The 17,396-nt window shown below is 31.0% G+C and overlaps 2 protein-coding genes across 2 annotated transcripts; both read right to left on the bottom strand.

Annotated features, from left to right (window-relative positions):
- Window positions 1-506: 506 nt before the first annotated feature.
- Window positions 507-3,505, bottom strand: LOC126681265 (eukaryotic translation initiation factor 4B3). Its single transcript, XM_050376772.1, has 2 exons — window positions 2,305-3,505; window positions 507-953 (listed from the first exon to the last, which is right to left on the bottom strand). The coding sequence occupies exons 1-2, from the start codon at window positions 3,423-3,425 to the stop codon at window positions 878-880; spliced, it is 1,197 nt and encodes a 398-aa protein (XP_050232729.1). The 5' UTR covers window positions 3,426-3,505; the 3' UTR covers window positions 507-877.
- A 5,693-nt stretch (window positions 3,506-9,198) lies between these two features.
- LOC126683005 (probable magnesium transporter NIPA6) lies at window positions 9,199-14,499 on the bottom strand. The gene is made up of 9 exons (XM_050378814.2): window positions 13,961-14,499; window positions 12,770-12,826; window positions 12,557-12,647; window positions 12,300-12,460; window positions 12,066-12,193; window positions 11,817-11,954; window positions 10,821-10,913; window positions 10,596-10,713; window positions 9,199-9,674 (listed from the first exon to the last, which is right to left on the bottom strand). Exons 1-9 carry the CDS (start codon window positions 14,082-14,084, stop codon window positions 9,589-9,591), a joined length of 996 nt encoding a protein of 331 aa, XP_050234771.1. The 5' UTR covers window positions 14,085-14,499; the 3' UTR covers window positions 9,199-9,588.
- Window positions 14,500-17,396: the final 2,897 nt, after the last annotated feature.

The raw sequence follows: 17,396 nt of genomic DNA, 5'->3' as shown, positions 1-17,396 counted from the left end.
AATATAAATTTTACAAATTTCGATCATTTGACCGAATCAACTAACAATGAGAAATGGCAGAGGGAGGTGTTAGTAAATTTGAACAAACAATAAGGGAAAGATTTATACTTTTAAAACGTACAGGGAACTTGGTTAATTAGATAATAATTCAAGAAAATTTAAAAATAATCCTTAATTTTTACGGTTTAATCAACTGTCAAACCAATCTGTCCAATTCAGTTCTCAAAACACTTCTTCGGCTCTAAACTCAAACCGAACCTATTAGAACTGAGCTAAAACCAAAATTCTATTTCATCTTAAAACAAAACTTGTTATGTTTACAGGTTTCTCTTGCATTGATAACTAACCACATCCACACAAGATGATAACAAACTATATACATTCATGTCTCCACATGGGTTCGTGCAGTTTGTTGAACCAAACAGACCACGAACCTGAGTTCCGACTCCGCCTTCAAACAGCTTGTTACGTATTCAGTACTAAAATAAATTGGAGAATGAAAAGCATAAGCAACAAACATTAGATATATTAAACATAAACAACGTTTTTAACAATGTCTGAACATAAAAAGGGGCAAAATTGACTTCAATATGAAGAAACTAGTAATGGAATAACACAGACAGACCACTCTTAATCCTACACCAGCTGCAAAAAACACACGCCGTTAAGGCTAAATCAGTGTTAAATTACTACAAAAAGAAAATACCCAAAATTGTCTCCACACTGTGTTTACCAGTTTGACAGTTCTGAAAAAAAAAACTCATACAAATAATTTAATTAAACAAAACATATTGGACTACTAATTAATTCAAGTCCCCTAATCTTCCACTTCTTATCCCTCAATCCCACAGCTTCACCAATGCGTATAATTCATTCTTTAGTTTCCATCGGCATGCTCTCCCTCAGTATTGTGCCCATTCTCGGAAACATTACCATTCTCACTGGCCGCAGCACTGCACCCAAAAGGAAACATTAAGTCCACATAGGTGCTTTTACGTTGCACACAAACTTATTGATTCTTTTATTGCAGCAATTCATTTTCTTTTCCGAAAACTCTGCTAAAAATTACAAAACTTTTTATAACCTATTCTAGTATGAAATTTTGTTTCAAGGTTTTCATTTCCGTACGACATAGATTATGGAATATCATGCAATTGCAATCACAAAATTGACCAGCAACTTTAATTCATGTTGTATTATAAACACCTTCACAATTTTATCTAATGACACAAGCAAAATTTAACTGAACAAATCCACATTAGAAACCATATAATACCATAGCCTCCTATGATTACATAGTGAGCTTGCAGTCTCATAACAATACAGGCAGTTACAAGGCTGAAGCCCATCTAAATATCTTATACTATAACTACACCATCCAACAGCAAAAATGTTCTTGAAAAATGTGGACCAATAGAGTTCCAACTCAACAAAAGGTTTAATAAAAACTCTGCTGAACAGATTCATTAATGCCAAATACCAATGCTAGTGTAAGCAGGCAACGTAATGCAAACTAAGATAGTGACAAAGCCCCAAAAAGACAACTTCACTTATTCTAACGGCCACCACAACAATTTACAAGAATCCTAGAGAATAAGGTAAGGAAATGTATTCAAATATTATTGCAACGGATCTTTTTCTTAAAAAAGTAGAGAGATGTATTCGAATAATTATTCCAATGGCTTAAGTAGGAGTTGGACGTCGAAAAATGTTATGGCAGAAAGAATCTCGAGCAAGGGAAGAGGATTTTAGAAACCAATAGTGCTAATGTAACAAGAGCACTACATTAAAACGGCTGAAAAGGAGCAATTTTTCATTAATCCACCGCTATTATCTTTTCCAAACATATGCCAAGTGCCAACTATTAAGACCTATTAAAGCCTATTGTAAAACAAACAAAACCTCCTAACAAACAGTGGTAAAACTCTCGCAACAGAATTTGAGACAATTTCATCAAAAAGACTAGAGCTAGAGCTAATTTAACTTCCAAAACAAAAAGGAAAGTAAAGGGAAATAAATGTCCCCAATTGAATCTTAGAGTTGCATTCGATGTTTATTCCTGGTGTGGTAAAGAGATTTTAAAAATAGTTTTGAAGAAATCCTAAGAGCATAATCATTTATATATGAACTCTAATTTACTGTGAAATGGAAAAATAAGCAGCATCCTTTTTCACACAATGTATGCTATTTCAATTTCCAAAACAAACCATACCTAAAGTAAAACCAGAATCAAATGCAACAAAAGAATCACAAAACATAAAAGAACTAACTAATAAATCAATCAAAACAGGATATCAAACAGACCTCTCAGGACGCGAATTTGAATCATCAGCAGCAACATCAGGCTTCCTCCAGGTCCTTGGCTCCCTACCAGAATCCGCACGCCCATTGCTAAAACTCCATGCTCCTCTTTCGACTTCTTTAGCACCACTAATCTTCACAGACTCCAACTTCTCATCAATTTCTTTCCAATCTTTTCCTTTCTCAGCCAAAACCTCCTCTCTTGGCCTCGCGTCACCAAAAGGACTAGACCCTTTAGGTTTCGCACCACCATCATTCTCATTACTCACCGGCAAACTGCGCGGCTGCAACACAAGTTTCGGCCTTGCAGTTGCACTTCCACCTCCAATTCCACCTCCAATTCCATTACTTTCTTCTCTCCTCCTACCCCAACTATCGGAATCATCAGCACCACCACCACCATTACTACTCCCAAATCTATCACCCCTCGACAACGAATCAAAACTCCCTCTCCTCTCAAACCCGCCCCCAAATCTCCGCGTCTCCACCGCCTTATTCGACACCCAACTCTCCGATTCATCAGCTTTCGACTGCGAATCGAAAAAGGAAGATCCCCTCTCCCTCTCCCCCCTCTCCCTCCTTTCATTCCCAAACGACGGCGTTTTCTTCATCTTCGACCAATCATCAATCTCATCAGCACGTGACGGCGCTAATAATTCTCTACTACTACTCGAATCCCTTGGAACCCTAGAACCGCCGCCCCATCTAGAAGAATTACTAGAATCCTCACCGCTCCGCCCATTACTACTCATCCCGCCACCATACGATTTAAATCCACCGCCGAGCCGAGACCTCTGGCTCTCCAGCTCCTCAGCGGACCGCTGCCGTGGGCCGGTGGGGAGGCTGAGAATATCTTCATGCGTAAGCCCTTTAGGCTGATACGCCGACGAGGGTTTAGCGGCGCCGTAGGTGTTGAATTCGGCTAGAGAAATTGGTTGGCTCTTTTTCTTTTTGGTCTGTTTGGTGGCGGCGGCGGATAACGACGGGAAATCGGACTCGGCGCCGGAGGAAACCTTGGAATTCAATTCTTGTTGGTGTTGCTGTTTGAGTTCATCTTCGTGCTCCTCGGCGTCTAAGGCCCACGCGCCGGGCTTAGCCCAAGGAGAAGAGACTGTTGCCGCCATGTTGTTGATGTTGTTTCTCTCTCTAGAATCTGTTGTTTCTCTCTCTACAGGTGGTTGTGTATTTGCGTTATTTGGCAGCTAAAGAGGAAGGGATGTGTTTATATTAGAGGGAGTAGATTAGATTCTTTTAGAAATGGACGGCTGTGATTTTGTGTATTTTATTTGTTTATTTGTTAATAAATTGTAATTAATTGAAATTCCTGATTCCAGTTGGAAATTTTTGGAGAGATAGATATTACCCTTTTCTACTGGGATTATGATTTAGGACATAAAATAATGTTCAAAATTTTCAATGTTTTTGTGATTAATTAATTTTTTAAATGAATATATACTTTTTGAGAGCTTTTTCTATAATTATTTTATTTATAATTTACTTTTTAGTATTTTGTTATGTAATAAATAATTACTATAATTTATCAAATAATAATATATTAATATATAAATATATCCATATGGGTTGACTCAGTTAGTTCCAAGTGTCGAAAAGAATGATGGGGCAAAAATCACGTCTCTGATTCGAATCCGCTTCTTATATAGGACTTGTTGGAAGAATTTGGAAGAGTTTTTAAGACTTGTATTAAATGGGAGGTCCGCACGGTGGAATTCCAAAACTAATCCTCTAAGAGTTTATCCAGGCTCCGTCGAGAATTCCGCCGTCATAAAAAATGTATTAATATAATATTTATTATTTTCTTACAATTAAAATGACAATAAAAAAGATTCCTTTTAAAATGTGGATCGATTGTTGGATGCATGTTTGACATAATTATATATGAGTTTAAATTTTTTATTTAAAGAACACAATTTTTTTTGACACATCTAATGCATAACATATTTGGTGCCTTCTACAACTACTTTATTTTGTATGAAATAGAAACTATCTTGTCAACTTATTATTATTATTTAATAATTAAATTAGATAAAAATAATATAACAGTTGAAACATAATTATATTATCTTTTTTATCATTTATTTTTATAGTAATTATAATTAGTATGTTTTTGAGAAGAATTATAATTAGTATGTTATCTGACAGTTCATTTTTATACAATATAAATATAAAAAAAAAATAAGTATGCATTAAAATAAAAAAGAGATAAGTGAGAGAATTATAATATACTGTATAATAAAAATAAATAAAAAAGTTTGATAAAAAAAATATAAGATACAAATTTTGAAAACATAGTTAAATTTTTAATATGAACAAGTAATTTTTTTATATAAATGTGTTAGAATATAATTTTAAAATGAAAAGACTCGGTTAGTGACATATGTTAATCTCAAGATGTTTATAATAAATGTTATATTATAAAATTATCTAAAATTTAAACATGAAAGGTTGAAAGTAATCTCTAATGTTATCTAAAATTTAAACATGAAAGTAATCTTTAAAATTTAAACATGAAAGTAATCTCTAAAATTTAAACATGAAAGGTTAAAATTATCTAAAATTTTAATAAATGCCATAATTTTTAAAATATTAGAGATTAATAAATATAATACATCAAGCATGAAAGGTTGAAAGTAAGTAAGTCTTAATTAAAATTAAAAGTCTATTCAAATTCAAATTGTAAATAAAAATATAAAATTTTGTGTATGTTGGCTGCTTGCCTTTCATATTATCATATCATATGCCTATTTTAAAAATTATTTTTTACATTTAAATATTTTTATCTTTTATCAATTGTGATTAAATTATGAATTTTTTAATTATATTCAAATTTAAATTATAATTATATCCAAATCTTTTAAATTTTATCTTTTTAAATCCATATATTTACATCTTTTATCAATTGCAACCAAATGTTTTAAAAGTTAGATAATGTTTTGTAAATTTAATTGAAATTAACAAAAGATGCAAAAATTTAGATATAAAAAATAAAATCCAAAAATTTAGATAAAATCTATATATTATATAATTGAGAGGACCAACGGAGCCCTCTCATTCATTCTCACCAAATAGAGCATTCCTGTTAGTTCCCACCTTTTTCAAAATACTTATTTTTATTAAGTTTTATAATTTTTTATTTTATTTATTGTTAGTTCCCACCTTTTTTCAAAATACTTATTTACTCATTTATTGGTTTAAATCAGTCTTTGTTAAAATTTATAACTCTTTTAATCTTTACATTCAATCATAATTGCTTTACATCATTCTTTGTTCATGCCAAAATCTAACGTTTTTTTTTCTTCATTTGGTATTCCAACATCAGTTTGAAAAATAAAAAGCTCTCATATTTAATTACAATTAGTTGTGAAAAAATTACAGTAATCTTCATCTGCATTGAAAATTATAGAAGGCATATATTATGCACTGCCTATATCTCATTGTTTATTCATGTTTCATATTTGTTTACAATTTGTGGGAAAAAGTTCTCATTGTTTATTTTAGTAGATATATATTATGCACTGCCTATATTTCATTCAATTAGAATGGTATTTTCATATCAATCTTCATAAATTAATGCCTATAATCAAATTGTATTGGCATTAACTCAGTACAATTTATTATTCATTCATATTGTTGCTGTGTGAATTTAATCTTTATATTCAATCATAATTGCTTTACATCATTCTTTGTTCATGCCAAAATCTAATCTTCATTTGGTATTCCAACATCAGTTTGAAAAATAAAAAGCTCTCATATTTAATTACAATTAGTTGTGAAAAAATTACAGTAATCTTCATCTGCATTGAAAATTATAGAAGGCATATATTATGCACTGCCTATATCTCATTGTTTATTCATGTTTCATATTTGTTTACAATTTGTGGGAAAAAGTTCTCATTGTTTATTTTAGTAGATATATATTATGCACTGCCTATATTTCATTCAATTAGAATGGTATTTTCATATCAATCTTCATAAATTAATGCCTATAATCAAATTGTATTGGCATTAACTCAGTACAATTTATTATTCATTCATATTTTTGCTGTGTGAATAAATACTAGGTCCATCGTCGGTTGGTTACAAGGGATATGTTAACTTCGTAGTATTTGAGGGAAGAGCGTCTTCATGGATAGATTTGAGTGTAGCTTGCAGTTGTTTTCACAGTGAATTCTAGGTCTATCTGTGTTTCCGGGCAGGGTATGGTTGGTTTTATGTTAAAATATGAGTTTGTACTTTTTAAAATAAATGTTTAATTTTCATACTACATGTATAAATTTAAGGTCAATTAACTCTTATATTTACTTAAAAATACGCTGAACATGCTATACTTAAAAATCAAAAATTAAATTCATAATAACAAAAATTAAATTCATAATAACATCCCGCATATATGGACTAACAAAAACAATTCATTCCTTCGAATGCAGAAGGATAGCTACAAAAGTAATAAAAAAACACAAATCAAAACTCCATACGGATTTTACCAATCCTAAATAATCCAATTAAATATATAAACTATTTAAATTTTAAAAAATATATAAACTATTTAAATTTTAAAAAATATATATTAATTTTGAATCTTTAAAATATTATATATCCATCTAATTCTTATATTATGCAAACTTTCTACATCTAATCCTTATTTTATACAAACTCTACATCGAATTCTTCAATTATGTAAATTTTCTACATCTCATCCTTATAATATACAACAATCTGTGTCATTTTAATACTTCAACAATCTGTGTCATTCTATTTATTTATAATTCTCATAAACATCAATAGAGAATCCTAATAAATTACCAATTGAAGTTCATTTATTTTCCTTTGTTTGAACGATGCATAAAAATGACAGCAGTCACCTACGTCTCGACCGACACTTGCCGAACAGTTCAGACATAACACTCGATTCAAAATCAAAGGAATCTAAAAAATGTTCCACTTCATGTAATATTTTTATATGATTTTTAAGTAAATTACTTAATAACAATGTGATTTGATGAGTCAAAAAACAATAATGGCATCCTTCATTGTTTTACTGTGTCTCAAATTACGTTATTTTCTTACTTAATGGAATAAAATTTATTAAACTATAACTAAACATAATTATTTGTGGTTATTTAGGTCTTTATTTATGACTTTATGAACTAATATGAGACCTTTCCTTAACACTTTATCTTATTACACTATAATATTTATTATAGTGATATTAATTTAATATTTTATATATTTTTTTAAATGTGATGCCCCTTATAGAAAAAAATTAGAAAAATCCAATATTATCTTTGAAAGTCCTTTGGAAAATAGCTACAAAAATGACAAAATCAAACATGACCGATTTACAAAATTTTCAATTAGTATAAGTATAATCATAATAAAAAAAATTTAAATTATAAACACAAATTATCTAATCATTTATATTTTTTCCACAGGTCATTCAAATTTATACTGCAGCTCAAAAATCAAATTATTTAAGAAATCTGAACCTTGAGTTTCTCTATAAATTTATATGTCATGTTAAACAAAATTAATAGGCCTAATGTCTTAAAAAAAACGTCCGTTTATCCTCTTTTCAATCCTACCATGACGTTGCAAATCAGTCAATTTTACTCTATTTTGTATTTTTTTTCATTTCGATTGTACCCTGAAGCATAAAATTGACATTTTTTATTTGACAAAAGCTCAAAAAGATTCTCTAAATTGGCTCTTTTTGCATTAGATTAACTTTTTATATTAAATTGACTATTTTTGAAGAAATTTTTTGAACTTTTGTCAAATAAATAAAGGTCAATTTTATGCTTCAGGGTACAATTGAAATGAAAAAATACAAAATATGGTAAAATTGACAAATTTTAAACGTCAAAATAAGATTGAAAAAAGGATGAAAGGTCTGAATTTTTTTAAGTCATTAACTCAAATTAATATGATATGTTCGTAAAATGTAAAAGAGTAAATAAAAAATATGCTCTTTTTATTATTGGAATCTATTAATATTTGTTTTGCAGGAAAATTAGTCCAAGGACTTCATAATTTAGAGCGGTCTTATAAAAAGAAAAACAACCATGCAAGTTTTGCCTATGTAGTAATCCGACACGCATTTTATAATGGAAAAAGGAACATCAATTTTATTATCAATAGCAAAAAAAAAATCATACAAGATAATTTGATAAATATCGTAAAGTATTGAGAAGCATGGTAACCAGTTCACATTTCATTACGAGAAGTAGATGTAGATAAATTTGCTAAGAAACAAAAGAAGCTCATTGGAGTAATAAAGACCAAATACCAGTACGAAAAATGTTTGCAAATATAAAATGCAACAAATGTATCGTAGATATTCAGTATTTTAAAATAATTCATAACTAGGATAGTTAGATAGATTTTTTTCTTATTAATTCATAAATTATGAATTTTTATTTTCTATGAATTTTTTATATTATTTTTTCAAAATTTAATTATTTTATAAATTATATATAAATTTGATTCCGCGCAAATGCGCGGGATTTCGACTAGTTGTAACATAATTGTAGAAATTTAAAAGTTTGATCACAATTTAATAAAAAAATGCAAATGTTTAACTTTTAAACATATTTTTACCTTGAAAATAAAAAAATGCTAGTAATCTCAAAATATATATAAAATCTTTGACGGGATAATATTTTATAATCACCATAACTTAACCTAAATCTATAAATTATACACCTAGTTAGAGATTTTATAACAAAATACACTAACTTGCCTAAGAAAAAGAAAGAAGAAAATCAACATATTTGCTTATACGTCAAGCTCTTACAGAGAAAACAAAGTTTTGCCGCCTCAACTTGTCAGCGTTTCTTAGTCACAAGATTAGTAAACATAAATATTTTTGGTACTCGGATATTTACTAACTACAATTAAGCTTTAGATTAACATACTAGCAGGAGTAGATTAAAACTATACCACAAAAAGAATCAACTCAAATTTTAAAATGAAGTTAATAGATGAACAGCAGTATTTACAAATACAATTACAGGCTTTGCGAAATCATCGGACCTCCTCTTAATCCCTTTCTCGGCGAGTCTTGGCACACCAATCTCCGGATATGTTTGACAGACTGTTTATGGGTTTTAGAGGGCGATGATCTTGGATTTTCAGGCCTCCTTCTAAAGCTTGTCAAGTAATTGTATACTCGAGATCCTGTCTCCCGCGCAATTAACATACCACAGGTTGCAGCATTTTTCCAACATTGGTGAAACTCGTCCTTCTATTGAAACATCTCAAAAAATGGACTCAGTGTTCATCTGGATTTTGTACAGTAATTAAATGTTCTTCCATACTCTTGAGAGAATCTTCACTAATGTACCATGTCACAGTTCCTATAGCAGAAACACAAAAAAAAAAAACCAGATATGTCATGCTGCCATGAGTTCAAGTTATTACGTATTTAATACTAACAAATGCAGATAAGACACTACTACAGCATAATAATCTGTAAAAACAAAGCTTCATATGTACCTAAAGTTCCATTTCATAAACAATAATTGATAGACAACTGAAATCCTTCTTCAGTTTAGTCATCATATATAGCGGAAAAAAAAGGGCGAGCTAAATGCATCATTTATTCAACATTGCAAGAACTCCCACAAGAATAACACTGTGGATCCAGCATAAAGTATCCAACAAAGCAAATAAAAACAATTAATTTTATTTCCCATCTTTCAGATGAAAGCTTATGTAGGAGCAAGGGGCAAGTTCAAATTGAATCCTAAATATGATTTTTATTCAGTATTTAATTTCTATCTTTGCTGAATAAGCTGAATTAGAATCCCTTAAGATTTACTACAATCACGCCCTCTCTTTGATTCTTATTTTAGTCCTCCAACTAGAAAAAGTAACACTTTCAATTTTTTTATTACAAAACCTAGACCAGCGTCGAAGGTCCTTCTAGAAGGTTTAGATTTGCACCTACAAAATCTGCATATCAAAACATGGATCGGTTTTCTATCAATGAACCGATAAGTTGATTTTAGAAACTAAGCTTATTTTGATTACTTGTGATGCTTTTTTTCAATGAATGTAGAGTATTCAACATATCTACAGACTCACTTATGTGATTTTTTTATTGATGTTGCAAGACGGTAAGACCAATGACCAGCTTAAATTTAAAACCACCAGTACAACACCTGATAGCTCTCATTCACCCTCAGTTCTTTGATAAAAAGGAAAGCAAGGATAAACGTCGTTGTATCTAGTCAGGGTAGAGAGATCATGAAAGAAATAATGCTTATTGCATGTACCTCGAGGAGGCGGCGGTTCTTGTCCTCTCGTGGCATGAAGTATGATCGTTCCTGATAGTACAGTGATGAACCCACATATCTCAGAGGTTATGCTGCTAGCATTTTGGCCTGACCAATCCTGTAAAAAATTTGAACATACACTTTAAGCTAATTTATTTCGCTGTAAAATGATACCATTGTTACATCAACGGAACATGTCCTTTAGGATGTGTCGATCAACTTTACCCGAAACATTATGGCACTGGCAATGATCGTTAGAGTTGTAAACATTACATAATAAACTGGAGAGACCATTGTTGCATTGAATGTATCCAAAGCCTGCACAATGGCAAGACAAATATTGCAAGACATAAGATAAGACAGCTGAAAAGTATAAAAATAGGATCAGAAAGAGAAAATATTAAGCATATGATCTAGAATAACTTTCCACTTGAACAATTTAAAATACAAAGTCAAGAAAAACTACAAAGAGGTGAACTTTTCGCAAGCAAATTATGCAAACATTTTTTGCTTGCAACTGAGAATAATAGATTCACAATTACGGCTGATATGGGACTCTTCTCATTTGTCGTCTATGAAGACTTAGGATAAAAGTTTAGTCCAAGTAAAGCACACTTAGCATGTTGCAGAGCTGGTCTACTACCCTTTCTGAATTGTATATTTTGATCAAAATATCCTCAGACCACCATGTAATATTCGTTAACCATCACTCTCTAGATTCTAGTTATCTATCCAAATTTTTGTAATATTTAATTAAATTTTTACCAGTTTGTTAAATTTAAACTGAAAACTCGCTAGGATTCAATTGTAAGATATAGACTCTGCAGCGCATTCTATCTTTCACTGTATGGCTTAGAATCTCCAAATGCGCATTGCTCAATAATGTGACAGACTCTGCTATATGTGCGTGTGTGATTTAACAACTGCATGCATATCCCTTCCCCAGTGACCCTTTTAGCGCCCTTAAGTTTTCAATTATAAATGTAAAATTGTTGAAGGCGCATCGTCCCCCATTGAGTAAATGGGGGAAAAAGATTCTTGAAATATAAGGAAGTAGACACAGAGTCCCTGATCATCTTCCCACTAGTATGAACCGGAATTTCAGAAGAATAAGATATTGGTCACTCATCAACCAAAACCACAAAGAATCACCTAAATAATCTTATTTAACCATCTATAAAGAAAGACAACTGAATAGAACAACCATGAGTTTGAACCTACCCTGTTGAGGTAAATTAACTGGGTGATGACGCAAATCACCGCGACTGTAAGGAAAAACCAAGTCTGCGGGTAAGTAATCTGACTTGTTCCTTCCAAAGTAAGCTTTATGGCAATTCCAATGGCCTTTATGCTAACAACCTGAATAGCGTCAAGGAGAAAAGGGAATAAACATACATATTAAGTATTATAGCATTAAAAAATTAAAAAACCTTCACAAGAAAGAGTGAGATTTAAAGAGGGCAAACATACCGTGATCGATCCAATCAAAGAACATATTCCCAAGTAGACCAACATGTTTGTCTGCCCACAGAGAGGTTCAAAGTGCAAAATCAATGCTAACACCAATGAAATTGTTGCTGCTACATATATTAAGAATGCTGGCCATGAAAAAAAACAAGACACACAAATACTATAAGTAATGATCGAGAAAAGAATGTTGTGTGAGATAAGTAAATCAAAGACGAACATTAAAGTAGTAGTAACCTGGTTGAGTTGCCAAAGACCAGACTTCTTGTACTGAATTGGGAGTATGTTCTTGAGGTGCATGAATGACAATCACTACTGATCCAACAATGCAGGACACGCATCCAACAACGCCCATTTTCTGTAATCGCTCCCTCAACATAAAATGTGCCAAAATTGCACTGCCCAGTTTTCATAAAATACTTTAGGACTGAAGTTAACTACCATAACATGAAGTATCGCAAACAATAAAATGTTAAAGACACATCTGCATTTACCTTATTATAATACTCAGAGCACCAAGAGGAGTCACTAAAACTGCAGGAGCAAAAACATAGGCCACAAAGTTTGCAGCCTCTCCAACAAGCACTGTTTTTAGAGAAGTTAAAACAGAGAGTCAGTAGCATATTGGACTAGATTTATACGTTCATAGACAATTTGGTGCTGCAGGGGATAGAAAGTAAAAGTTCGCATTCATATTATAAACTTACTTGACACCATGCCAGCCCACCATAGTGGCTCTAGTAAGTAGGTATAGCCTCCAACTCCTGTATAGTTTGGGAGAAACAACAACTAAGTCAGTTCGTTTTACATCAAGAAAAGAAACATAATCCCAGTAATGTTCAGTTCAGCTGAAAGCACACATAAATGCACACACTTTCAAGTTTTTTTTGGGTCAATAAACCAAAGAATATCCTACGCTCGAAAGCTTCAGGAGTACAATCTAAGCCAGACTTCTATTTCAAATATGGCAATCTCATATGTAACTGCACAAGTACATCCATCCGAATAAAACTTCATAAAAACTGTATCCCTAAAATGTCTAATTACAATCTCCACGAATAACAGACAGTAGCTATAAAAGTTGTTCTTCAAAATTTTAGACGGCATACTCTTCCCTACAGCTTTTCTGCTGTAACAACTTACTTCTCTGTCTCATCTTTAAACACAATTCTCTTAATATCCCCAGCATTTTTAACTTAACCCAGTTTCAAGTTAAAATAACTTGAGCTTTTGTTAAATTTGCAAAGTAAAAGCAAAATCTCCTCCATTATTAATTAAAACCTCAAACCGTACAATAAGAAGCAACCAACAAAAGAATGAGCAGAAGTGGCAGTTGAGATAATGCACTTAGAAAAGAAAGTTTCTAGGAATTGTATCCAAAAGGATCAAATATGTAAAATCACGGCAATTAGACAATGAAGTGGCAAAAAAATCACAGTTACCTTTCCAACAAATGCATAATAAGTTAAATGAAACGACAACATAAAAATCCAGTCGAGCAGCCAATCTTGCGGCTGTTAATTCATAAACACAATAGCATCCAGATCTAAACATCCTCAAAGAAAATTCCGTCCTTCCAGTTGGAACTTCTTAGTTTAAATGTCTAAGCAAATTATAACACCCTATTGCAGTATTATGTAGAAAATTGCTCTAATCACTAACAACATGTACTAATCCGGTCAGCATATTCGCTTCACAAATTCCGCAATTACTTCCTAACTGCCAAAACAAGCTCATAAACACTAAAGTATACACAATTCAAGCTAGCATAGAGCTAATGTTGCAACGACTAATTACCAAAATTAAAAAAATCCGAAACTCGGAGCAGCTATAAGCTAAAAAAAACTATACAATAAAACAATTCACAATGTGCAGAATCGATTAAATAAGTAACTAACCAGCACGAGTGCCAGTAGCACCAGCTCGTTTCAAGCCTTTCTTTTTCAAAATAAAGCTAGACCCAATAAAAGCACTTGATAAAACTGCCAATATCAATCCTTTTGAATTATCCGATACTCCCATCTCTTCTAATTATTACAAACAACAGTTTGTAATGAAATTAAATTACACACACAAACAAACAAAATAAACAAAACTCCCTCCTTTTGATTATTTTGAATTTCTACAGAAGAAACGAAAATAACCCACAAAACAAAAAGATCTGGATTCCCGCCAAATAAGGCTAAATTGGATTTGTTACCAACAAAAAGGGATTGAAAGAAAAGGACAACAGATGGGTGTTTGTTTGGATGTGTTCAAATTTGATCAATGGAGAAATTTGGGGTGATTGATATTTATGAAGGGAATGTTTGGCAAGTGGGAAAATAGAAAAAGAAAATAAGAGAAAGATCTACGAAACTAAAACCCTGCTCGTCGACATGTCTTCGTTAATGTCGTCTAATTGGAAATTTCTGCATTGCATTACGGATACAACGCGTATATTCTTTTTAGCACTATTTTTTTTTTCAAGTTAATTTTAAGATTTTTGAGGAGGAATAGGGTAAAAACTTCTATTTCATTAAAATAATTTTTATTAAAAATTGATAATGAATTAATAAAAATAATAAATCAACAAAGGTCCATTTTGCCCTCTGAAATTGGGTGGAAAAAATCCATTAAGGCCAAGTTAATAGCTTTGCAAGAACACTCTGAATTTTATATTTTATCTCGTTTTACCCTTTCAAATGAGATGTCAAATAACGATTGGAGCGTTTTATGCAAATTAGAACTGATATGGCAGGATATTATTGTATAGTTTAAAGTTGAAATGGTAAATTGGGGCAAATATTAAATTTATATTTTTTTAAGGCTTAAATACAACAAAAATCACAAACTTTCACATGTTTTTGGTATTTAACATATTTTTTTAATTTTGACATATTTAATATAATTTTTTTAATTTTTACAATTGAGACCACATATAGATTTCTTTTAAAAAATAGTATCATTTTACATTCAACACGGTCTTTTATTCTAAAACGGTGTCGGTGTCTTTAATTGTAAAATTTTAAAGTTCATGTATTCTTTTATTAAAATTAAAACATTATATTAAATATCAAAAACACGTGAAAGTTGGTAATTTTTGATGCATGTAAACTTTTTTAAATCAAAAGTTTGATGTTAATTGATTTTCTATGTCATATTTATGGACAGAACTATAAATATTTGTTTTGCCATATTTATATTTCTCTGAAAATAAAATCATTTTGATTTGTACAATTTATTTATTTGAATTTTCTTTCTTTTTGACATTTACACTTCATACCGGGGCCACCAGAACAATAATCGACCATGCAAGGATGATCGCGAACTGAGGGATTGAGCATTCATTCATCATTCAAAATATGAATTTTTTTTTAAATGGTTCAAAATATGAAATTATTATGTGCAGTTGGGATCTATCATGCATTCCAGTTCAAATTTTGTCATTTTTATATTAATTTTTTTAAAATTTTACTAATTTATTTTAAATTTAGAAAAATTACTTAAAATTTTATTACTCTAGGTCAAAATAACTAAATCTCATATATTTTAAAAATTAATTCTCATATGATTATACTCACTATTACTCTTTTATCATTTAAGCATCTTAATTTATTTGGTCAAAAAGTTTAATTTGATCGGGCTTAATCTATACTATATATAAAAGTACAGATAGTGGGAGGAGGGAGGGAGGGAGGAGGGGGACAGGCATATTTACCTAATAAATGCCTAATAATCCTTTTTAATTTATAGCTGATTGATCACTTAAATGAAGGTTTTATAATAATTGATTATATAATAATAAAATATTAATATTAACTACTCCTAACTTATTTAGAATCTTAATTAAAGTTAAATTTCTTCTATAGTTAAACTACTCCGAATGTTAAATTCCTTCAATAGTTAAACTACTAATATTTGTATTTACAGTAAATTTAGAATACAGTTAATGTATCTGAACCATATAAATTTTGAAAATAGTCCCTCTCGCTGGAATATATGCAACGAGTATTCATCCACGTGAAACGATAGCGTATCGATGGGATGGGTTGCTGATGGACTCATTGCTAGACCTTTGCCAAATAGGATCTGTGCACCTAATCTGGCCACTTCAATGGCAAGCAGATGCAGTAATTTGGGGTGATCCATGAACGTTTACCTTTAATTCTAGAGAAAATGTCACCATATATTTCAAATTCTGAAAAGTTTATGTTAATGAACCAAGATAATTGATTTAGCAGAAATCTCCCATTTTTAAGTTTTCATTTTCAGCTCTACCTCTTTTATTTATAAATTACTAAATTGTCCCTGTTTTATAATTACTATTGTGTACTTTAGACACCCAATCCCCCCCTATTTTCATTATCTCTTAATGTGGTTGGACGTAGCACCAATAGTGGTCAGAGGTCAGATTGCGGTGGTCGAAGTAAATAAAAAAGGGTTAATTTCTAAAAAAATCACGAACTTTACACGAAGTTTTATTTTAATCATGACCTTTAGAAGTTGTCATTTAAAGGCACAAACTTTCATTTTGTTTCAAATCTATCATTTCAGTGTATTTTTGTTGACTAAATTCTTCAATAAACTATTAATGAAAGACCCAAATTATAAATCGACATTAAATCTTATTATCTGTTAGTTAGAGTATATAGGATTTGGAATTTTTGATTCGATAAAATACATCGGATTTTACTTTGGCGATAGATTTGAAACAAAATGAAAGTTCGTGCCTTTAAATGACAACTTTTAAAGTTCATGATTAAAATGAAACTTCGTGTAAAGTTCGTGATTTTTTTAGAAATTAACCCAATAAAAAAAGCTATAAATTTTGATGTTCTTTTCGAAAAATTAACAAATCTGAGAAACGGTGATTCATTCTCCGATCACTGAGATTCATCCTCCGATCACAAAGAATCATCCTTTATAAACATGGAGATCAGTAATCTCGTGGTCCGGGAGATGGTGATTCTTCAATTATCACTATAGAAATGAGTTATACCAACAGTTAAGGAGAGATCCAAGTCGATTCACCCTGCGAAAATCGTGATTCATCAACGAATCAATGAAATTTTTAAAATAGATGATGTTGCCAATTTTGATTACGGCGATGATGATCTGATAAAAAAAAAGGGGATACAAACGTTGTTGAAGATGAAGGAAAATAAGCAGGTGGATAAGGAGAAGGAGATAGGTGTCTGAAGGATTGTAGAATTGCTGGAAAAGATGATGAAATTAATGGCAAAGTTATTTTAAAAAAAGGAAATGCAAATAAGATTGTTGAATTAATTTTCTTTCACAAAGAGTGGGACATTTAGAAACACCTTTATTTTTCCAGAAATCTAGAAGGAATTT

Source organism: Mercurialis annua, linkage group LG5, assembly GCF_937616625.2.
Source record: "Mercurialis annua linkage group LG5, ddMerAnnu1.2, whole genome shotgun sequence".
NCBI classification, from domain to species: domain Eukaryota; kingdom Viridiplantae; phylum Streptophyta; class Magnoliopsida; order Malpighiales; family Euphorbiaceae; genus Mercurialis; species Mercurialis annua.
Note: the sequence above shows the minus strand (reverse complement) of the source record. Positions and strands in the feature narration are given on the sequence as shown.

Bases quoted from the DNA above. Each gene is read 5' to 3' on its own strand.
- LOC126683005 (XM_050378814.2), bottom strand. From the start codon at position 14,084: ATGGGAGTATCGGATAATTCAAAAGGATTGATATTGGCAGTTTTATCA. The intron at 12,461-12,556 runs GTAAATGCAGAT...AAAACTGGGCAG, and splicing joins GCTCTGAGTATTATAATAAG to TGCAATTTTGGCACATTTTA. The intron at 12,194-12,299 runs GTTACTACTACT...TTTCATGGCCAG, and splicing joins GTCTTTGGCAACTCAACCAG to CATTCTTAATATATGTAGCA.
- LOC126681265 (XM_050376772.1), bottom strand. From the start codon at position 3,425: ATGGCGGCAACAGTCTCTTCTCCTTGGGCTAAGCCCGGCGCGTGGGCC. The intron at 954-2,304 runs GTCTGTTTGATA...TTTTGGGTGCAG, and splicing joins TCAAATTCGCGTCCTGAGAG to TGCTGCGGCCAGTGAGAATG.